General features: G+C 42.3%; 3 protein-coding genes across 6 annotated transcripts; 2 read left to right on the top strand and 1 right to left on the bottom strand.

The window, feature by feature from the left end:
• The first annotated feature begins 1,278 nt into the window (after nucleotides 1-1,278).
• On the top strand, nucleotides 1,279-5,343 carry LOC124341990 (dnaJ homolog subfamily C member 16-like). The gene is made up of 15 exons (XM_046794944.1): nucleotides 1,279-1,557; nucleotides 1,680-1,746; nucleotides 1,810-2,003; nucleotides 2,065-2,351; nucleotides 2,418-2,598; nucleotides 2,693-2,894; nucleotides 2,962-3,172; nucleotides 3,230-3,429; nucleotides 3,511-3,640; nucleotides 3,716-3,758; nucleotides 3,859-4,080; nucleotides 4,155-4,261; nucleotides 4,326-4,459; nucleotides 4,536-4,688; nucleotides 4,748-5,343. The coding sequence occupies exons 1-15, from the start codon at nucleotides 1,406-1,408 to the stop codon at nucleotides 4,898-4,900; spliced, it is 2,436 nt and encodes an 811-aa protein (XP_046650900.1). The 5' UTR covers nucleotides 1,279-1,405; the 3' UTR covers nucleotides 4,901-5,343.
• LOC124341991 (MICOS complex subunit Mic10-like) lies at nucleotides 5,062-5,901 on the bottom strand. Of its 3 annotated transcripts, XM_046794946.1 has the most exons (5): nucleotides 5,754-5,901; nucleotides 5,559-5,659; nucleotides 5,409-5,456; nucleotides 5,236-5,345; nucleotides 5,062-5,176 (listed from the first exon to the last, which is right to left on the bottom strand). In XM_046794946.1, the coding sequence occupies exons 2-5, from the start codon at nucleotides 5,635-5,637 to the stop codon at nucleotides 5,123-5,125; spliced, it is 291 nt and encodes a 96-aa protein (XP_046650902.1). In that variant the 5' UTR covers nucleotides 5,638-5,659; nucleotides 5,754-5,901; the 3' UTR covers nucleotides 5,062-5,122. The 3 variants fall into 3 exon arrangements, with proteins under 3 accessions (XP_046650902.1, XP_046650903.1, XP_046650901.1); XM_046794947.1 differs by having other exon boundaries at nucleotides 5,062-5,199; nucleotides 5,559-5,858; XM_046794945.1 differs by having other exon boundaries at nucleotides 5,559-5,854.
• Nucleotides 5,902-6,378: 477 nt separating this feature from the next.
• On the top strand, nucleotides 6,379-17,609 carry LOC124344604. 2 transcript variants are annotated; one of them, XM_046798208.1, is made up of 9 exons: nucleotides 6,379-6,607; nucleotides 6,685-6,755; nucleotides 7,584-7,794; nucleotides 8,077-12,510; nucleotides 12,577-12,654; nucleotides 12,718-13,355; nucleotides 13,427-13,955; nucleotides 14,020-16,062; nucleotides 16,133-17,609. In XM_046798208.1, the coding sequence occupies exons 3-9, from the start codon at nucleotides 7,770-7,772 to the stop codon at nucleotides 17,509-17,511; spliced, it is 9,126 nt and encodes a 3,041-aa protein (XP_046654164.1). In that variant the 5' UTR covers nucleotides 6,379-6,607; nucleotides 6,685-6,755; nucleotides 7,584-7,769; the 3' UTR covers nucleotides 17,512-17,609. The 2 variants fall into 2 exon arrangements, with proteins under 2 accessions (XP_046654164.1, XP_046654165.1); XM_046798209.1 differs by lacking the exon at nucleotides 6,685-6,755.
• The last annotated feature ends 5,169 nt before the right edge of the window (nucleotides 17,610-22,778 follow it).

Below are 22,778 nucleotides of genomic sequence, written 5' to 3'. Positions count from 1 at the left end.
ACCGCATTCAAATATCTGGCATGTGAGATGTGACATCCAAATCCAATTGGCACTAAATAGAACAAATCGAACAAAAGCGAGGAAATGGAAATTAAAATATGTCTTCTAAACAGTTAATGCGCGTTGATATTTTTGCATTTGAACTTGGAAGATAAAAACAAACAAAAATTCAATGCGATACTTTTTTTATTGTTTTTAATTAGCGCCACCCGCTTATTTTTGAAAAATGATCTACAGCGTGCCTCTATCCTCTTCTACAATTAGTATAGTCAAATTAGGCCGAAAAAATGGTTATCCCTAAGAATATTATTTAATTTTTGTTCATGAGCATTGTTTATACATTTGTAATAAACTTCTGTGTGAAACCCCCATGAAAAATATTCTAGGAACATTAAAAAAATTTGGTTTAAAAATTTCCATGTTTTTAAAATCAGTGTAATTATACTTTTTTATGCCGATAAATTATTTAAAAAATCTAAAATGTGGGAAATCTTTCATTCTTCTTGTAGTACCAATTTTTGTGCAATGCAAAGACCCGGTTTTTACTAGGGAAAACGATTTCGAAAAGGCATTATTGATGTTTCAATTAATTGTCTTGATGAGCAAGTATTAACAAAGAATTCGTCGCTAGAAAATCGTAATTTGAAGTTGATAATATAATTGTATATTTACATTATAGACGTAATAACAAAACAAATAAGCGAAGAAAAGGATCGAATATTTCTAAATATTCCCAAACAATTATGTCCTATCGTGAGTAAATGCGCCAGTAAATGCGCAAAAATAACCCGAAGGCATCCGTACGGTTCTTTGGCTCTTATCTTATTTTAATTTATATTTGGATAAAACCTTAGAATACAATAGAACTAACGACTATAATTATTTGCAAATTTTTGCAAAATCTTTAATCCAAATCTAGACATAAGTACTAGTTCTCTTAAAGTCTAGTTCTCTAAGTCTGATGCAGCATGAGCAATTTTTGAGCATACCACTAGTTTAACACTTTAACTTAATGTGCTTTATTATGGTTCTGGAAGTAGAAAAAGGGAAGAAAGAACACCTACCGACCTACGTGAATCTTTCTACCTCCGTAAGTTACACAAAAAAAAGAACCAAACAAAATACACTGCAATTTTATTATAAGCGCCATTCACGTTACAGCGTTACATATCGATCCGCATTGCGGCTTCCTTCAAAAAATGTGGAAGAGAAGAAGTTCTATGGTCAACCACTAGCGGTCGCTGATGTTCTGGATCCATTCTGGATCCATAATACTCATTGTAGGCTATTCATTTTGTATGGATGCAGTTCAGTTTGTAGTGTTACTCTAGCCTAAGGGCCTCATCCCTTGAAAAAAAAAAAACATTAATAAGTTGATAATTTGATCAACGCAATCAAATCTGAAATGTTTTCCTTCAAGACCCTTGTGACTATTTTTTTCATTAGTGTTTTTGTGATTGCGGTTCGCTGCTGGGACCCATACGATGTGTTAGGTCTGAAAAGAGGAGCATCAACTTCAGATATCCGCAGAGCATACAAACAACATGCGAGAGAATGGTAATTTTTTCTAAAATATCTTGCCTAAGAATAAGAATTTGTTCTATTTATTGTAATATACCTATGTGTACAGAATTTATTATTAGCATGGGATGTGAATCAAATTTTTTCTTATTATTTAGGCATCCAGATAAAAATAAAAATGAAAATGCAGAATCAAAGTTTGTGGAGATTAATAAAGCATATGAGGTACTTTTACAATTTTATTTTCAATAAGTTGACAGTTCTGATGTATAGATGTTTGGGTTACAGTTATTGTCAGATCCTGCCCGAAGGAAACTTTTTGATCAAAAAGGAGTTGTTGATGATAGTCTGAACAGGAACATGAACAACCCTAATACTGGCTTTGGAGATAGAGGATCATTTTTCTCAGAACATGGTGGATTTAGATTTCAGTTTAAAATGTCTGAAATGACTGCATTTCATCAGCATAGAATTACTATGAGGTAATAAAGTACATTTGTTTTTAATATTTTATAGGAGGTGCTAACAATATTGTTTGTGTAGGGGTTATGAAAATCTAATTTCCCCACAAAGTCAGAATCAACCTTACTTGATTTTTGTCTATTCTGAATGGTGTCTGATGTGTGTTCATGTGTTGCCCATGTGGCAACGATTGGTAGAAGATTTGAATCCAATTGGAATAAACTTAGCTACAGTTCACTTTGACCAAGAAACCGAGTTAGCTCATAAACTTGGAGGGAAAAGAGGAGAACTTCCACACATTGTGCTGGTGATGGAATCCAGAATTTCATGCTACAAGGATGACGAATTTAGCACTGTCAAAGTTATAGGTATGAAAAATTTTAATCCTGAACGTGTGATGTATACAGATAATTGTTATATTCCGTAATCGACAGAATTTATCAGGAGCCGGTTTTCACGTAATCTGATAACCGCAATTAATGACCAGAATTCAGAACAGTTTTTAAGTGGATGGAAAGATAACAAAGTCCGTGTGCTGCTATTTGGAAAATTGGAACTAGTCCGTCTACGTTACTTGACTTTGGCTTTCAAGTATAGATCTCATGCCGTTTTTGGGTAAGCTCCCTTTATATTACTGGAATTTTGTCTTTTGGACTTAATTAAATAAGAAACTTTCTTGTCATAACCACATATATTTATTCGATTGCAGTTACGCGCAGTTAAACATAGAGGCAACACAAACTCTTTCCGAAAAGTTTGATATCCCTTCAAAATTAGATTCTCTCTTTCTGTTTCATGAAGACCGTGACAAACCGGCTGCCCGATTAAGTATGGCGGATTTACCTTACTCAACATTAAAAGACGTGATCGAAACCAACAAATATCTCCAGTTGCCAAGACTTTCTTCTCAAGTAGGTTTTTCAACTTTTCGACTAAAAATGAAACAAACAGAAACATTAATCTGATTTGTGCTACTAGAATATGCTCGATTCACTCTGCCCTCCCGAGAGTTCAAATGTCCGCCGACGCCTCTGTGCCATTCTTGTGACAGACGATCGAGAAGAGGATGAAGAAGCGCGAGAACAACTTCGACAGTTTACTCGCCAGTTTAAATTCAGCCGTGATCGAATTGCCTTCAGTTATGTTTTTAGGGAAAAACAAACGGAATTCCTTCGCGCACTACTAGAAGGTTTAAACAAATAGCTCGTTTGGTTTTTCTCAATAATTAAAACACTTTGGAACAAAGATGGGAAATCTCCGACTGAGACAACTACTCATGTAGTTATTGTTTGGCGTCAAGATATTCGACGTCTAAGCTATAGTTGGCTTTCGCAACCTTTTGTTTCCGGGGTAGACAATTGGAACTCTAGCATTGAATACCTTCATCGTACTTTAACTAAAATCATGGGAACTGCACAACCGTTAGCACATCAAACAGTTGTGAAGGTATAAATTTGGTTTAAAAAAAATCACATTTATTTTAATTATAACCCCAATTGATATGCGATTTGCATTTAAAACATTTAGGAACTCGTTGATGAACATGCTCAAGGTATTTTTGGTCGAATCACTGCACGCCTTGTGACAGCGGCTGAAGTTCTCGGAGATCATATCACTCGTCAAGAACTTCTTGCTGTCGGCTCAGTTGTTGGAACAGGTTCGGAAAATCATATCAAATTTTTGAATTTTTCCCTTCAGTTATACTAATTTTAATTAATTTGACTCTTTCCAGTTCTCTTTATCGCGGCAGTAGGATACGTCATGACTTACCTTGTGTAATTTTTTGCATTTATCGCTATATCCAGAATTGCTGAACAAAGTTTTATCATTTCAGTTATGTTAACGAACTCTGTTTCATTTTTCCGTTGATTTTAGGCGTTTAGAAGAAGAAACAATTCAAAAGAAAAACAAAGGGGTAATTCAAACCCCTCGACAAACTAAAACGGAATTAAAACTCCATGAACTGCGTTCTGAAACGTACAACGGAATGGTTAGACTGCTGAAACCTGGCTGTCGCACTATTGTTTTGTTGTTAAATAACCAATCAATGGACATCTTAATTCCAAAATTTCACAAAGCAGTTTGGCCTTATCGAAAGTAAAATCTTCCGGAAAATTTGCTAAAATTTGATTCTCCCACGTTTATGATTATTTTACTTTGTCATTCTTTAGAAATAAAAGCTTATTGTTCGGTTGGATGAATATCGACCGTGGCCTACAGTGGTACAGCCGACTGCTAAATTTAGCTTTGAAGAACGTCGAAGAGGATGAAGGAACTGGTAAGCCATTTTTATAAAAATGTATTTATTACCCAACATTTGTATACTAAATCAACCTTGGCAGACATTACGCTAGATTCAAATCTTGTCAAGTCGAAAAACTGCGTCGGTACTGTTATTTCTCTAAACGGACACAGACGATACTTCTGTATCTATCACGCTCGTCATCCAGAATGTATTTCTGATAGTGGTGGAAAGGTAATTTATTTTTATTTTGAGCTAGATTAAACTGAAATAAACTTTTTATTTTTTTGTTTTTATTTTATGGAAACAGAGGATGCAAAGCATGGCTCGACGTTTAACAAAATCAAACCATTCTATAAATGATCCCAGTGGGGCGTTTATGGGGTTTGATGATACGTCATTAGAAGATTCAGATAATTCAGATGTCGAAAAGGGTGATTGCATGAAATCACTTGATGATGAGGTAATTTAAAATTAATATTTTGATGAGGTGTTCGTAAATTATATTTTTTTGGTTATTAGCAACCCTTGATAACAAACGGATTGGGATTGCAAAGTCAACGAGCTTCTACAGAATTTGTTTTAGACGGACTCTCTAATTGGTTAGATCGTCTTTTTGAAGGCACAACCCAACGCTATAGTATCAATTATTGGCCCGAATTCGGAAATTTCTAAATTATTTTAGTTAAAAGTCATTTGGTGTTTTATTTGCTTGTCCTCCTAGTCAATAATATTACAAATGTATTGTATTGAATCTTTTCCTTTTACCATTTTTGCCACAACACATTTTCCTTACTAATTGCATTTCTAATCACATTACATTAATACAGGTTGAATCAGGAACTACAACACCATGTATTTTCCATGATGAAACTAATCAATAAATCTGTGAGAAAATTAAACAAGAATTTCAGAAGATGAATCCTTTACATTAGCTGTTGTCCCCATAACCTATACAGGAAATTTGTTTATAGCTGATGTGCATTAAGATCTGCATTAAGATTTTGTACCTTGATTTGATCAGCCCTAACCATAAAAGGGACATTCAACTTGTATTGGCAGTTAGAAGCACCCATTCCTGCTCCAACTCCAACTCCAAAAACAACAGGCCATGATTTCCCTTTTAAAGAATAAAGCAACATTCAGTAAAGTAAATTAACCTAGCACTAAAAGGTTTGCTTACGCTTAAACAAAAACAATGAGAACAGCACACCAGTGGCCATTCCTCCTCCTATTTTAAAAGCAATATCAAATGTGTAGTTTTTTTTAGAGGTGGGATGAATTGTGTTAAATAAAAACAAAGTTAAGCATAGAATTATCCAACTTATAATACCGATTTTGATTATTGTATCAGCAACACACGAGTCAAATGTTTTTGCAAGAGCATCTTCCGAGTTCGCAGAAGGAGCCATGTTTTATTGGCACTTTGTAGAACTACAATTATTTCAGCAGAAAGGATGTGATTGTGAATTCGAGTGAAAGCGATAGTGGGTAAAAAACAGTTATTAGAATAAGAAACGAATTTTACTGTAAAATTTTCGATGATCTGAGATAACGTCTTCTGCTTCGATCACAGACTAATAGACTAATAAGGATGGCTAACCGAAAAAGAGAATGGAGCCTGTGAGAAGTACTGCAGTGCTGCTTTCTTGTGCGTACGCGGTAACGGTTGAAAACTGCGATTTTTGGCCTAAAAAATTAATAATTAAAAAAATTCTGAACAAATTGACTTGACTTGCAACTTTTGACCAACTCACCAAATTATAATAATTTTTAAAAATGTTGAACTAGTTACTTTGCTAGTTACTTGTTAGTTGTTAACTGGTTAGTCGCTAGTCGCTACAGTCACACTATCAACAACACAAGTACAACAATCGTCTGCTAGCCTAGCTAGTAGCTACTAGCTACTCTAGCTACGTTGTTCGTTGTTGAAAACCTAGAAGTTTCAAGTTTTCAAATTATCTGTCAAATATAAAATAATTCATCCAATCGATCAATCGATGAAAATCAGCTTAAATAATAAATACTGAATCTTGAAATTTAAAATGTTCATTTCCTAGAAAATCGTTCATGAAAATTACACTTTGACACCAGTGTATGAACTATACTTCGTCTTTTGCGAGTTAATGAGTGACACAGACATTCTATTTAGATTTCTAGAGCCACTCCACTAGGCACTAGGCAGTAGGCGCGGATAGAATAGACGAACAGACCAGGTCCTTCCTTGACAGAAAATTTGGAGAAGGTTAGCGACGTAATTTCACGAACTTGGAGCACAATTTCCAAAGTCAAAGTGTAGCCGAACGTGTAGCGCGTCACACCCACGGAGAACTGTGTTTCGCTGTACAAAGAATCAACGTGAAATTAATCCTACGGTAGTCGGTAAGCACATTTTAACTTAATTTTTGTATTGCCAAATTACATGTGAAATTGTGAATCATTCTTGAAAATCGAAAAAGGTGTTGCATTTGAACGAAGTCGACAAGAAACTCTTGCCTTTTTCATGTCACGTGATGGCTTCTATTTAAAAGTAAATTTGCAATGATGCTATTTCACTGATTGCCATAATGTTATCAATAGTATTAAAATATGGTTAAAAACTGCAAAGTATGCTACTTAGTATCGCCATGATCTCGACTAGTTGTCGGCTTGTCGCTTTATCCCGGGCAAATTTTTTTTTTCTAATCCGCACTTCGTGCGGTGCCTGTAATGTCACACGAGTAAAGTTAAGTATAAATTTAAAAAAAAAAAATGCACGTCAACACAGAAAGACACTTGACAGGCGAAAAGTGTTTCTGATATTTTTCCAACTCGCATTTGTTTACCTCATAAAGATTTGTGTGTTTATCTGTGCTGCTGACTTATGAACTGCGATTCTCTACTTTCTATTCACGTGCGTGTTTAACCAATAGGGAAATGTTGTGTTTTCGTAGAATGCCAAAAACTAAAAAGAGAATTCAAAAACAAGCATATCAAACAAATTTGATGAAAGATTTATATCGAGAAAAGAATGCAGCAAATAAAATGAAAACAGTTTTATAACAAAGTGTCGTGATCGTAAAAAAGTCTTCTTAGGGACAATTTCCTGTGTCACCATATGCCAACGGCATCCGTTTGGCCGTTTCTTTCTAAGCTAGGCCAAAAACTAAGCGGACTAAACGAAAAGACTACCATCCTCCATTCCGTGCAAGGCAAAAGGGGTGATGCTTGAGTTGTTCAAAAACATGCTTTACGCACCAGGTTGTTGCGGGAAAAACTGCTTAATCAAATTTTTTACTTTTTTGTTCATAATCACAAGTAGCCTTTCTTGACAGAATGTGAATTATTTCCGATTTTTTTTTGTGCCGAAACTTTCCAGTGCCTTAATGAATTGCTTCCCCCCCCCCCCCTCAATGACACTGACAAATCGGCGTCTCAAGGTTACCGATACTGTCGAACAGCGTTGAATGGGACACCAGTGGAGCATTGAACAACAAAATAGCTGGCCAGCAAGCAAGTTCATCTCGCCAACCCTTTTTGGAGTGGCTAGCGCGTAAAACCCGAGATGGAAGTCAAGTGTAGACTTTTAGGTAACACGATAGCACAATGTATGAATATAAAATCACTTGCTTTGCTTTTTCTTTATTTGGTTTCAAATGCAGCTAAATTGTATAGCAACCCAATAGTAATTCGAAAATAACTTTTTATTTGAAATTGACTCGCATTTACAATAATTTTTGAATATGACGTACGTTTTTTTCAATTTTCGATATACATTTATAAGCAGAATAATAGAATGATCGTTCTTTTACTCTGTTATCAGTGTTTAATTTGCTTATAACTATTTATATTTGACATTTATTCATTTTTAGAAATCCCGGGAAAAGCTACTATCCTTGTTGGTCGCCATCGCATAGAAATCGACCCTCGAGTCATTTATAGAACTAACGCCGATGCTTTGCGTGCATTTTTGGAGAAACAATGCGCCGGATTTACGTCGAACCAACCCAACGGCGACTTGACAGTAGATGAGTCGCTCATTCTGAGTCTCGTCCAGCATTATACTTCTTGTTATTGGCTCAAGAGCCTGGACTATGCGTCACTATCCGTTATCAGCGGGCTCGATTGGCTTGACGAATCAACTTGGAACAAGTTTCGAGCAACACTTGATTTGTCAGACATCATTACCACCAGTCACGTAGGCGAGTTATGGGGAAAATTTCATCGCCTTTGGGTTCAGCAACCCTCGAAAACTTCTGATATTCAAATCATCTGCTTCGGTTTTGATGAAGGCTCCAGCGCCCTCAAGTTATCGCTGCCATCATCTCATCCATCCACAACGCATCACTATCACCTGTTGTATGACAAGAAGAAAAAATGCTTCGACGCGATAGCTTGTCTGTCAGAGTTTTATCAAGACACGGCTTCCTATTGGGAACATTTGGTGCTGCGTGCCGAAAATTGTTTCGATCAATTTTTCAAAAAAAAATTTGCCGATTTATCCGACGAGGCGCTGGGAATCCGATTCGATCAACTGAACGATGAAGTCAAGTTAATCGAGAACACATTTGATTCTTTCAAGCAACAGTTTAGAAAATGGGAAATCGGCGACGAATTCCACCACATCGTTTTAGACATGGAAAATTGCATCCTGTCACCGGACCAGAATTCTAAAGATTCCGCCTCGGCGTGCTGTGAGCAATTGTGGCAAGTGACGGCGCGTTGTTTGGTTCGGCAAATCGAACAGGCCTTTATTGATCAAAAGAGGAAGATTGAAATGAATCGGCGAGAAACCAACGAAGAAATCGACAAAATTCTAGAGAATGTTGAACGTCTAAACTCGGAGATTGCCAAATCTCGTCAACGCATCCACCAAATCGACAGACGCGCCGCTGAAGAACTCAAACTGTTGGAAAAATTAGCTTGGAATCAATTGCTGCTCGATCTGGCCAATCCCGCCTTTGTTCCCGACTACAATTTGGCTTGCCAGCGTAGAAATCACGAAATTTACAGAGAAAGGAATGCTTCTTTGTTGGCTGTCAAGGTTTTCGATCTGATACATCCTCAGTCGACTGCCAATCGAGAGAAGCGAACCATGTTACAGAATTACTTGAATAGCCAGTCGAATAAGAATGAAGTGATGCAAAAGCTGCTCTCGGCTTTGGACAAATTTATAGGACGAGAAGTCAGTAATGGAATTACACGCAATCATGTCTTAACCATTGACGGAGAAGCGAGTGTCGTGCTGAAGAAAATTGCATCATCAGTAAAACTCGGTGGTTGCAGAGAAATTGTCATCAAAGCGGAACGGGTTATCTATTTGGATTGCGACTGGAAAGTGCCCGGCATTAGCGTGACCCTCACAGCTCCGCTTATTCACGTCTGTTCACCTGGCGTAGTAGGGAAGTGCTGGACCATAGACACGTCGGGTCGCAACGGTAAAGAGCACGAGCATCTGAAAGCGGACGACGGAAATGGAGCGGGCGGGAGTGGAAACCATGGACTAGCGGGCCAAGATGGTGAGGACGCCGGCAACGTCAACATTTGCTGTCAAGATTTCAAAGGCTTTTTGAAGATTGTGGCTCGGGGTGGAAAAGGAGCCGACGGCCAGGACGGCGGCGACGGCAAACCCGGTTCTAAAGGGTACGACGGGCGTGATGGGGTGACTCCCAGGGATCGAGAAGAAGGATATAGTTGGTACGCATTTGGTGATTCAATACGTGGTATCACAAATATGGTGTACAGTGACAGTGGATGGCCCGGAAAAGCGGGTGGTGATGGTGGATCTGGCGGAAACGGTGGCAAGGGTGGACAAGGTGGGATCGGCGGACAGGTGAAATTTGTTTCGTCCCATCATCGATCGACCAATTCATCTCAATTCATTCAACAAGATTGCACCAGTGGAAAAGACGGTAAGGATGGCCAACCGGGCCACGGCGCTGCGGGAGGATCGGGCGGCAAAGACGGGCAAGACGCGTTTTTGTATTTCGAGCCAAACGACACATGGCCAATCTTTTTTAATACGGGATATTGGCGAAGTCACATGGGTTCCATAACCCATCTGAAACCGGTCAGGTTTGCGGGGCGGGGGGTGATTGTAGGACACGAGATTCCTACTAGTTCTTCAAGAAGGCATCAAGCTAGGGAAGGCAAACGCGGCACTGAAGGCAAAAAAGCCGCATGTCATCAGCAACAGAGACAACGCTCTTCTAATGCAGCTGCTGATCAAACCACTTCACAATTTCACAGTCATCATCAAACAGGAAGCGACGAATACGAACGTGAAAGAAAAAGACAATCGGAGGCGAGACGTCACGGCGAGCGGGAGAAAGCAAATGAAAGGGAATCTATCAACCGAATGTCGAGAGAGGTGATCGGAGAGCAGAATGCCGTTTCACGTCACGAAGGAGCGCTGGCCGCCGATCGCAAACGACTTGAGCGGATGGACGAAATCCGCCAGCGCGTTCAAGCCAAAATTCAAGAAACATTTGAGCAGCGCATCGCTCATCAGTCAGTTGTCGGCCAAAGAATAACGAGGCAGTTGAAACTGAATTTTGAAGACGAAAACCTTCTGGGCCTTCCTGCTTCCAGGATCCCAACTAATTTTGCGAGCGACGTGCGATCCGGCCGTTCGGTATACGGAGAATCGACAGCGGCATTGCGTTGCTCGGCTCAAGTCGATGCATTGGTCATGTCCCTTATGATGAGCAAAGGAGACGACAGTAATTTACTGACGCTGAAAATACCTCAGGCAATTCAATCGCTGGTCCTCAAATTAAAGTTCGATGAACACGAAAAGGAATGGGAGTCCATTGAGAAAATTGTCAGCAAAGTTTCGAGCCATACGCAAAAATTGGCCGATTCTTTGGAGTTTATTGCATCGCATCTTCCGTTGATTATTTCACTTTCCGACCAGTCGCCGGCTAGTTGTAATTTGATCGAAATTCTACTCGCATTTCTGGCGTCAACTGGCCATCACGAAGCTGCAGAGAAGAACACCATTTGGATTTTGCACGAATTCCACCAGCGCCCCATCCCAGTTCAACAAGTCATCGTCTTACTTGGTTGCATATCGGACCGGACCCAGCAAAGTCAAATTTTACTGGGCCTCTTTTTGGACAAGTGGATCCTTAACAACATAACTAAAAAAATTTTTGGAGCTATTGGTAATCAAGAACTCCGTCAACCAAGGGCCAGTCTCTTCACCGAAGTTTGGCTGCAATGCTCGCCGGTGTCTAAATGGATCAAATCTGCTGCACCTTCATCGGACGCCGAAAATGAGTGGTTGAAGCATGTCGATCAATTCGTGAGCAAGCTTTCGAAAGCTTTGGGTCATGAGAATAGCATCGCCGCGGTCGACAAGTTGTTGCTGCCCTTTGCTCGGGATCGGCTCGGTATAGCCCAGGACATATCTGAGATTGACGTCAAAAAGAGATGGCAACTGGTTTTCATCATCGATCACATGTCGCCGGAAGTCGACGAGATGGACGCGATCGGTCGGTGGGCGCGCAAAAATTGCGATCGCCACTTGATGGCGCTTGTCGAACGGGCATTCAGCGAAAGATTCTTAGCACCGATTTGGTTGCAAATGCAGTCGCTTTTCAGTGAAAAATGGACCAAAGATGGGAAAGTAAACGAGGATGTTGGAGAGGCGATACGTCGACTGAAAACGGCTATCCAATCTTCATTCACCAGTTTATCTTTTAAGGAACGACTGCAGTTGGGACGCGCTTTGAAGGAAAAACTGGATGGTGCCGAGAAACCACTATCGGAAAAAGTTGAAGTGTCAACTGCGGAGTTGTTTGTATCGAGAAAAACTGATGCTCGCCAAGAAGTGGAAATCATTTGTTCCTTGCTGGCTGATTCAAAGAAATTTGAAAAGAAGAACTTGATCCTGGAATTGCACTTTCGCCTGAGTCATCTTTCTGCATCGTTCGAACCGAGTCAAATCGAGGAAGTGGCCGGTATTTTGTTCAACAAGTCGGCCAATCCCATCACCGACCATTTCAACAGTTACCATTGGCACTGCTTCCGGTCGACGTTCCTTGAAAAATGGAGTAACTATTTCTTCTTGCGTTGGAGTAAATGCAATGAACAGACAGAAAATCTTCGTAACGTGATCGCCGGCAGAAATCCCGAGGACGACGATCGAAGTTTGAACTCTTTGGAGTTGGCTCTTGAACGATATTTGCTTTTCACAACTGGTCTGCCACCGTTCGAGGCCGTCCAAAAATGGCTTCAACTCCAGAAACAGTCTTCACCCAAAGATCGCTTCGAATTCATTGCAAACGATCTCAAACAAGCGGGTGAGTGCAATTTATTTGAAAGAAGTAAAATTTTCGTGTTTCACTTGTGTTTTTATTGTTATACAGTCAAAGCGATAGCATCGACAATTACTCCAATAATAAACCAACTCTATTCCAATGAATTATTGGTCATAACAAAAAATGGTAATGCTATTAAGTTCGCCGGAGCGTTAACATAATTGCATTAATTACTTTTGTTTAATTTAGAAAAATATGTCGGAAAAGACATCGTCGCCTTGACGGATGTTTTGTTTGAATTAATTTCGGGAGCGACAGTTCCATTTTTTGATGACGCGGAATCAGTTCGATCGCTACTCGTCGTGATCGAGGCAGCTCAATTGATGATGGACTTGATTACTGACGACGCCAAAAATACCAGCAGCCAGCTGATATCGTCAGCTAAGCTCGGAGAATGGAAGAAGAAATTAGTCCAATGGAAAGTCCTGGATAGCGAAGCGCAATCTATGGTACATTTTGCTGTCAAAGAATTAGTCAAAACCGCCGAATCAAAGTCGTCAAGTGAGGACGACTGCAGCAGAGAAATCTACGATCGGATGGCCGCTCGTCGTCGAAACATGTTACACGCGTTCAATCAAGCCCTTTCCTGGTTGGAGATGTTTGTTGGTTATTTGGCTGATTCTAGGTTCGGTATCGACACGCTCACGGTTATCAAAGCGACTATTGCATCTAGCCAATTTCTCAGTTGGAACGGATTGAAAAACGAAAAAACATCCCTACTCCGAGCAGCAATTGACATTTTCGTGGCGTGTACTTCAATCCCAAATCAGTCCGAAATCAGTTGGAGCTCGTTTTTTGACGCTATTTTGAACCTTAACATCAGTCAGGTACATAGTAGGCTACTTTTATTTCCATTTTCAAGTATTCTCTAATCTTCTTTTCAATATACGTGGAATAGAAGCCAATTGGATTGATTATGACATTGGCGAATTTCGTCGGTGGACAGCTGAGCAGCGACCGAAAACGAGCAACTTGGGCTATGGCTAGACGTTGGGTCCTTCGACTTTATGATTTGATTAATCACACGAGAAGGATGCATGATACATCTCATGGTGAAGATGGACAAAATATTAACCACTGGAAAGAAATTATGGGAATCCAGCAAGTGTTGGTCGATTATTGCACCGCCTGCTACGAGAATAAGTTGCTGGCCGATCCAAAAAAAGGTCCAAACAAGAAGGTGGACTTGAACCTTGTTTGCTTCACATTTAAAAACTTCGTTGATCGCTGGACTAATATTGTCCGATTTGTGCGACCAAATAAGAAAACTGCCAGCAGTCGAGTGGAGAGCGAAACCGAATTTATGATAGATCAACTGGAAACCCGGCAACTTGTCCTAAAGGGATTGATTCGACTAGGCCAATCCGATTCCTTGTATTGGGATGAAAAAACTGTCAACCATTTTCTAAGTGGTTTCTTGATTCCAGGTAATTTCAAAACAAAATTTAAAAAATTATTTTAAATTAACCAAACGAATTTATTTCTTTGAAGAACTCGATCCGTCACCCGGCAAAATTTCCTTCCTGTCGGAAATGTTGAGCGGAAGTCGAAAGGCTTTCGTTGAACGATGTGTCGCTCTGGAAAGTTGCTGGGAGCCGGGACGCATTCGTCTTTTGGAGGAGGCGCTTCGGGATAAGAATGGCAGCCTCAATGACGCCCAGTTATTTTTTTCCATCACCGATTACGACATTTTCAACGACGAAGAAAAATTGTACATCGATCTGATCGACGATTGTCCCTCAGTAGAGAGCGCGCTGTTGGTTGACGACCAACACCCGTCGTGTTTCTTGGGTGCGCTACAAAAATTGGCCATCGAACGATTCCGAGCGGAGTTTGTACGCTGTTTCGAGCCGTCCATTACCATCTGGGACATTGAACGCTTTTCGATGCCCAACCAGCAGATTGGCGCTCCATATAGCCAGGAAGCTTTAGCGGACAAGCAGCACATCATCCAACTTTGCCGCTCATTTAATCGGCTGATCCGCACAAAGAAAGAACAAGGCGACGAAGTGCGTGATTGGCTCCTTTGGTTTCGTGACGTCGTTATTCCTTCCCTTAAATCGTACGAGGCGCACCAAGGACTCTCCGTCCACCAGATAATCAAATTGTTTGAAGAGGTTGGAGAATTTTCGCTCGACTTGTGTCGATCCGCCACGACCGGTTGCCGACCTCACCAGTGGATCGATATGCTCGCCATTTTCGCCATTCAGAATTTACTCGATCAACTCAACGAAAAGTGCCGTGAAGATGAAGTTGATGTTAAGAGTTCCGACGTCGTCCAACAACTTGTACAATGGTGGCCATCGTCCGGAGCGCCAGGATCTTTCTTGCATACCTTCTATCATAAGATTCGACAGGAAATGGCGGGTGATCCGATTCGACTGATGAAACTCGTCCAAGAGGTGACCAACAAGTTGACGGCACTCAAGCTTCAATTTCACGAAGACGTAATATTGGCCAGTTTCTCCAATGCTTCTTTGATCGATTGGGCGTCGGTGATGCGTTACGCCCAGCTGGCCGTTGATTGGACGCCCGACCTTGCCCGTCGCTTGGTGTCTATACTCGACGTCCAATTCGGGCAGCAAAGAAGCGACCACTTTCTTCGTTTGGTCATTCACCGCCACCCGGAACTAAAAGATAAGTCGGGCGACACCGCTCATTTAAAAAACATTCTGCAGAATTTGTCTCGGTACCCCTGGATTCAAGATCGTTGGATTGCCTTGATCGACAAAAGTTTGATGAAAAAGTTAATGGTGGTGGGAGATTCGTATTGGAATTCGCTGTCCGATGCGAATATCATCGAAAAAGACATGAGAAAATTGAGTCAAGTCGATTTGAGTGTCGAGGACATTTTTTCCATCATGACTCGAGATCCTGAGTCGAGCAAAGTGATCGGAAATTGCAGCGAAATGGTTGAACGCATCAGACGCATCCGGATTAGAGAATTTGAAACTAAATTCGACGTCAGAAAATGGAGTAATGAAATAAAGAAGCTGAGCAGCAAATCATTGCAGGTGGACGATTTTCTGGCAGTTGCTTGTCGAGTCGTCCACGATAAAAAGGGCTACTTGCCGAGGGACGTTCAACTTATTGCAGTCGCCGCGTTCGTCTCTTCCGATGATAACCGTCAAGCCGGACATATGATTCGACGTATGGGACAAATTTCAACTGGCGAAGGAAAAACGCTCATCTCTGCTCTGTTGGCCATTTACCATGCCTTGCGCTACTGGAACGAGGATCGACACGTGAACATCATCACGAGTTCTTCCGTGCTGGCCGAAGCCAACATCGCCGAAATCAGATGGCTCTTCCAGGCGTTTGGCGTGAGCGTGAGTAACAATTGTGACCAGCAATGTTCGAACGACGAGGATATCAGACGTAATCGGTACAACAACGACGTCATCTACGGCGACCTGGGCAGTTTCATGCGTGACATTCTACTCATGCGCTTCTTCGAGGACAAGAACGTGACCCGCAACCGCAACCCGGGAGCCATTATCGTCGACGAGGTGGATTCGATGACTCTCGACAAAGGTATTAGTGCATTGATTCATGATTATCGATTAAATAATTAACTAGAGTTATTAACTTATTATTTATAAAGGTGAAAACATCCTGTACATGTCGCACAACATTCCCGAAATGTACGATCTCATGCGGTTGTTTGTCGAAATCTGGACGATGGTCAACGCCCCCGACGTCGTTCGTTTGGCCGAATCGAGTGACATCGTCGATGAAGTTCACCAGTTGATCGAGCCGATGATTCCAACTTGCGTTCCCAATTGTTTGAAGCAATTTGCCGAACGGCACCTGTCGACGTGGATCAAGAGCGCGTTCCGGGCTTGTTACCTACTCAAACCCAACGACGCCTACAAGGTGGACGATTGCGGCGACGGACAAGGCAGACGGATCGTCATCATGGACAAAGAGACGGGAGTGGAGCAAGTGCAAACGGAGTGGTCGGACGGTTTGCAACAATTTTTGCAGTTGAAACACGGCCTGAAATGGACGCCCATCTCGTTGAAGGCCATTTTCATGTCCAACATTGGCTACTTTAGCGAATTTAAGGGCCGCATGTACGGACTGACGGGCACACTTGGTTCCGCGGCCGAGTGTGACCTTCTGGGCCAAGTGTTTGGCGTCGATTTTTTCCGCTTGCCGCGATTCAGGCCGCGCTTTTGCCTTCAACACGAGCCGATCATTGCTCACGATCGACAAAATTGGCTCAATGGAATGCAAAAGAAAGTCGTCAGCGTTGCTTCGAACCAGCAGCGGGCCGTTCTTGTCGTTTGCGAGAACATTGAATTAGCCAACTCGATTTACGACCGTCTTAAAGCAGACGCTTCAATTCAAGTCGTCAAATACGTCAGCTCATTCGACGAGGCCTTCAAGGAGAAACAACACCAAGAAGTTCTTCCAGGTCAGGTGATCATTGCCACAAACTTGGCCGGCCGTGGAACAGATTTAAAACCCAGTAAAGAGCTCCTCAACAACGGCGGTCTTCACGTGATTATCGGGTTTCTACCGCCCAACTCCCGCGTCGAAGCTCAAGCCGAAGGACGAACGGCCCGCTCTGGCCAACCTGGAAGTTACCAATTTGTCATCGAAAATACGGATGAGGAAAATCGAAAATCCCACCTAAGTGGCGATCCTTACGGCCGGATACTTCAGTTGAAATCAAAGCGCGACGAAGACGAACGGCTCCGATTGGACAACATCCGACGAGAAGCTCTGCCAAAGATCCAACTGGAAGAGAAACTTTTCCACGAATACCACGAAATGCGTCCGCCCCTTGAACCAAAGATCTCTCGAATCATTTCAGTCATTCAGCACAGCTTCCAACTTGGAGCATTTACAGCAAAATTTCAAAACGATTATGAGAAATTGTTTCAACAATCGCTGGGCGCTTTGGCTCGACGAAAATACCGTCTCCATCGAGAAAGCCCATCGCGATCCGGTACTCACCGACAGACTGAGCGATAGTTTCGATCGTCTGACAATGTCCATCCAATCATCGGACGTCGAGTCTATCATGTCCAGTCCGAGCGAATGGACTATGCTCGCCCGTTGCTACGAGGAATCGTCGCGCCCGAGCCGTGCGGCAAAATGTTACAATAAAGTGGCGACTATAGAACCGAAGTGGTGCGAAAACGCCCTGCTCGATCGCGCCCGCCTCGCTCTGGCCGACAACGCCGGGTACGAAAAGAAAAGGGAGGCAAAAGGCTACTTGAAACGGGTCCGGAAACTGATCGACGATCGAATCGAAGTGCTCACCAGTCTCAACCAACGAGTCGATCAATGTTTGAACAGACAAATGGAAAACGGATCGTCCCTCTGTCACAAGCGGTTCGAAGAACAAGTGACGAATAAAATCCGTTTGTGGCGAATTCACGCGTCCAAAATCGACAACCTGGTCGGCGTGTCGTTGAAATCTGCCCTGGCTTCCATCCTACCCACCGAAAACGACCAACACATCGATCAAGTCATCGAGTTGCTCGTAAGTACTTGTAACATTTAATAATTACCAGAATAATGAAACTGTTGTCATATTTAGGGGAAGTGTTATTTCATTAAGCCACGCCGCTACAGGAAAGCGGCTGAAAATTCGTTCGATTGGCCTTCGTTCGTCACCCACTGCCGCGAGCCTCTCTTAGATCTTGTGAAAAATAAAAATAACAAACTGTCGGATATCGAGGACGCCATCTACAAAGTGGAAACAAGGCTTTGGAGCAGTTTAATTTCCGTTTACATCGATGAGGGCCAACTAGCTGGTGGTGGGAAAATGATCAAAGGCGATCAGCACATCGGCGAAATACCCGACACCATCGTATCAAAAGCTTACCGGCGTATTTTACCCGGTTGGTTGAAATTTCACGACGGCCAAGATTTTTCGCTCGTTTCCTCCACACTCGGTATCGAAGATAGTGGCCAATTGAAGAAGCTGGAAAAGTGGCTGGACGGCGAGAAATTATTGCAAGTGACGGACAAATGCTTTCGTCACCGCATCCTGAAACCGATTCCCTCGATGGATCGAGATCCTGACGCTCAACTGGTGAAAGGTGTAGCCCTCTCGTCTTGCGCCGATGTTGTAGCCACTTGGTTCTCTTCGCCCATCGTCGAACGGAATGGAAATCAGTACGTTCTTCGGCCACTTTTCGATGAACGTAAAAAGAAATTGGCCAAACAATTCCTCGATTTCCTGGTCGACGTAGAAGTTCTCAAAGATCCGGCCATTAAATTTCCGTCTGCAAACAGAGAGCGATCTCGAGAAGATATTCAAAAAGATTTTGATGAGATCAAGAATAGGATTAATTCCCTCAACGGATTCGACAAGCTTGCCAAGCTCTTTTACAGCAAAGAAGAAACAGAAAAGGCGAGAGAAGAAGAAAAGCCAAAAAGCACTTTAGAACAAAACATTAAACAGCTGATCCCACCGATCGTTCCGGCCTTTGGTAGTTTGGCTGTTGTTAGCCATTTTGCTGAGATTATCAACAAAGTTCAAGAGGCTGCCGCTATGACAGAGAGAAGGAATAATCTGTCCGCAGCGCTTATGCAAGCCGTTGGCATTCATCTCGGCCAGTTGAAAACATTGGCGAACGTCAAGTCCTCGTTCTGTTCGTTGCAAGACGCTCTTCCGCCAGCCGGCGACGATCAAGCGAGTCCATTCGACGAGGTTCAACAGTTCAACAACCAGCATTTGGATCGCGTTCTCAAAGTTGACGAGTACGTGTCACGATGGGATTGGCGGATCGGCGTCGTTGCCCTGATTGGAGTCGCTCAACTGGTCGGCGCTATCGCTTTCCCATTCTTCAGTGCGGGACTCGTCGGCGAGGGCATCAACGATTTAATGTTCGCCTTCCAGACCCTACAATCACCAGGATCCTTCACTTGGAAATCCTACCTTGTAGACAAGGCCAAAAGTTTGGCGCTCACTGCCGTCACCATGGGTCTGGGAGCCGCCCGGCTTGTCAAGGCGTGCGGCGGCAGTTTCAAGCAAGCGGGCAAACTGATGTGTCGATTCAATGGAACACTAAAAGGATGGTTTGAGGCCGGCAAGCAGATCTTGATCCAGTGCGCCAACATGATATCGTCGTCCATCATCGGCCAGGCTGTTAGCCACTTCCTCACGTGGCTCAACAAATTCATCAGGGAACAGGTGCTTGAGCGCATAAAATCTTTCTTGTTCAGCAACTCCTTTTTGCGAGAGGCTTTCACTCGGCTCAAGGATCTCATGAAATTCCTGATGATTGCCATTGTCAAAAGCGGCAAGAGCGCAGGCGAAGCGAGCCAAAAGATCAAGGAAGTGCTGGATGGAGCCACAAATCAATTGAAAGCCGGCGATTGGTTTACTGAGCTTCGCACGAACGCTTCGTCAATCACCAGTCGCATGATGAGAATCTTCAACGACTCATCAGCTGGCTTGTCCGGTTTGCAGGGCAACTACGCCGGCGAGTACCGGTCACACGCGTCCACCGGAAACACCCAAGGCATCACTGCCGCTGTTAACGCCGGTACAATTGAAAAGGCCATTCAGATGGGCAAGACTATCGTTGATTATGGCCAAAAAACGACTGAAGTGATTCAAAAGGTCAACAATTTAGTGACTAATTGCGAGTCGGTCATGAAATTATCAACACACGGATCGACGTACGTCGGCGATCTGAATGCCGCTCTACAGGACGAACTGAGAGCGATGAAAATGAAAAATCAGCAGGAGCAATCAGCTGTTGGCGAAAGTGCTGGTGGCGGGTTATCAGCAAAAGAGGCAGAACGATTTGAAAAATTTATTGCTGAAACCGAGGGCGAAATTCAATCATCGATAATGAAGGAAACTCTCGATACGATCCAATCGACGTGGCTCCAGCCCATGATCCAACTCCAAGTCGAGAAGAGGGTAAGAAATATCAGCTCAAAATTCGTCAAAAAATACTGCCCCTCTCTCTTACCGGAAGGAGCTGACGACCTCAAAGACAAGAATGATTCTAAGAACGGCGCTGACGATGGCAAAATACCAACTGAGGATCAATGGATCGATGAAATTGGCAATGGAAAACCGGTCGGGCCCATAGAAATGCAAAACGCGGTAGACGCTTGCGGCTTCGTGCTTGAAATAGAAGATAATACTGGCCAGTACACGCAAGGGACCGAAGGGGACAAGTTCCATTACTGTCCGGAAGGAAATCCTTATTCGGATAAACCCGTAGTCAAAATGAGTTTCACGCAGAATGACGACGGAACCAAGCACGTCTGCCTCATCATGCCCGATGGAACGAAACACGAATATGTGCCCGATCCTTCGGAACCACCTAACCGCTGCTTCTTCAACGCCCTTTCAAAGGCTCAAAATGATCCTTCGGTGGATCACACAATTGAAAAGTTAAAGAATCACGCCAAAGGAAACGATCGAGCTCGATTCATGAGCAAATTGGGTGTCAACCAGAGCTACCAACACTTGCAGGCAGGTGCATGTAGTAAAACCAGAAATGGAAAGACCATTTATGAAAAAGACAAATGGGGAAGGACCGTTCGAATAATTACAACGGAAACGGAGAGAAAACAGGAGCGCAATTCCAAAAACATGAAGGAGATCTAGGAAAAACTAGGTTTTCAACCGGGAGACGTGTACAGTCACGATGTCTCGCTCAACTCTGGAGGTGTCGACGAAGTTAACAATATTTCTAGAATGACACACGAGTGCAATCGCTATCTCTACCGAGAACATGAGGAAAACTTTGAAGATTTTCGCGACTACAATAAACAAAATGGGTCACCAGAAGTGATCACCAGGGTCATCACAAAACATTACGAACATTCAGTCGGCGAAATACTGCGCATGGAGAAGGAAGGAAAATATGCCGACCGTTACAAAACCAAGGGTTACCAGCACAATTTTTATACTGGATCACTGGAGCAACCAACTAACCAGTACTTGAGTGGCTTCATTCCCAATTGTAATGGACAACAAGCAAGCATCTTTTTAATGCGAAATAATGATTTGAGAAGAATGAAGAGGACCGATGCGCGCAGAAGAGCAACCAATGTTCCGTTCGTCAGCGGACGTAAATTCGAAACATTTTTTCTTGATCGCAATTAATAAGGCCCATATGGAAAATTAACACGATGACATCTTGACAGTAACCAGTGCAGCTTATGATTTTAATTAATCAATCCTTGTAATTTTTTTGTTTTTTTGTTAGCCATTTACTAATTAAACTGATGCCCATACTATGTCAACCATCACGCGAATCCTTTTCTTCTGTGCAGCACATTATTTACAGACTATCGGTAGAGTCGCCAGGTTCTACAGGGCACCCGGCACCACTGTCATTCAGAAACCGGCTTCGGGTAATTTGAAAGAAAGGCAGGAAATATTACAGTGAATCCTGCAGACCTAATCCTACTCTTCATCTCAGGGTGACATAAAAGTGATATTCGTACCACAAATAAAGACAACGACGACGTGATTTTACTTCATCTGCGTCTTGGCATTATCAAATTATTTAAATTTTATCTTAAGCCTTAAAACATTACAAAACAAAATCGTCCCAATTTCCGAGAACCCTTTTAAAAGAAAAATGAAATCTGCGTTGAAAAAATTTTGCCTATGCAAGGGCTTGAAAACTGATACATTTGGCATAGTGAACTTGATGAGTTTAGTAGCGAATTATTTTGAATAACACATAATTTATTATTGAAATAATTATCTAGCCAATACATGCTAGATAATAAAAATAATATGAAATGTACTGTCGAATTTGGACAGCAGACGACATTGGTAGCCAGTCGTTTCAATAGAAACCCAAAGCCCTTCCCAAATGCCTGATATCTGTAACACGGAACGACCAAATGCGATTTCCGGCCTGAACCACTACGCCACGGCTGTCAAGGAATCCAGCGCTTACGTAAGAAGCAATATCATTGACCGACAAAACAGAACGTGATGAAACTCTATGCTGCTCTTCAAAAAAAAACTGCGCTTACAATCTGGAAATCAAGAAAAACAAATTAGAACAACACGGTATATAGAGTGGTTGACACTGCTCCAATATTGCGCCAAAGTAACTGTTTCCTGGGGGTGGGGCAGATGTAGAAAATTGAAGTTTCTATAGATTCCAACAGATTTTTTCCGCTTGAACGTGGAAACTGAGAGTAGCACTTGCTAGCATCTGTAGAGCCGTAGAGGTAAGCTGAAGCAGGGAAATTAGAAACAGCATTTCTTTCTTTGATTCTTCAGCGAAATGACGAATTTT

This window comes from Daphnia pulicaria, chromosome 6, assembly GCF_021234035.1.
Source record: "Daphnia pulicaria isolate SC F1-1A chromosome 6, SC_F0-13Bv2, whole genome shotgun sequence".
NCBI classification, from domain to species: Eukaryota; Metazoa; Arthropoda; class Branchiopoda; order Diplostraca; family Daphniidae; genus Daphnia; species Daphnia pulicaria.
The sequence above is the reverse complement of the archived record's forward strand: the minus strand, read 5'-3'. Positions and strand labels throughout refer to the sequence as shown.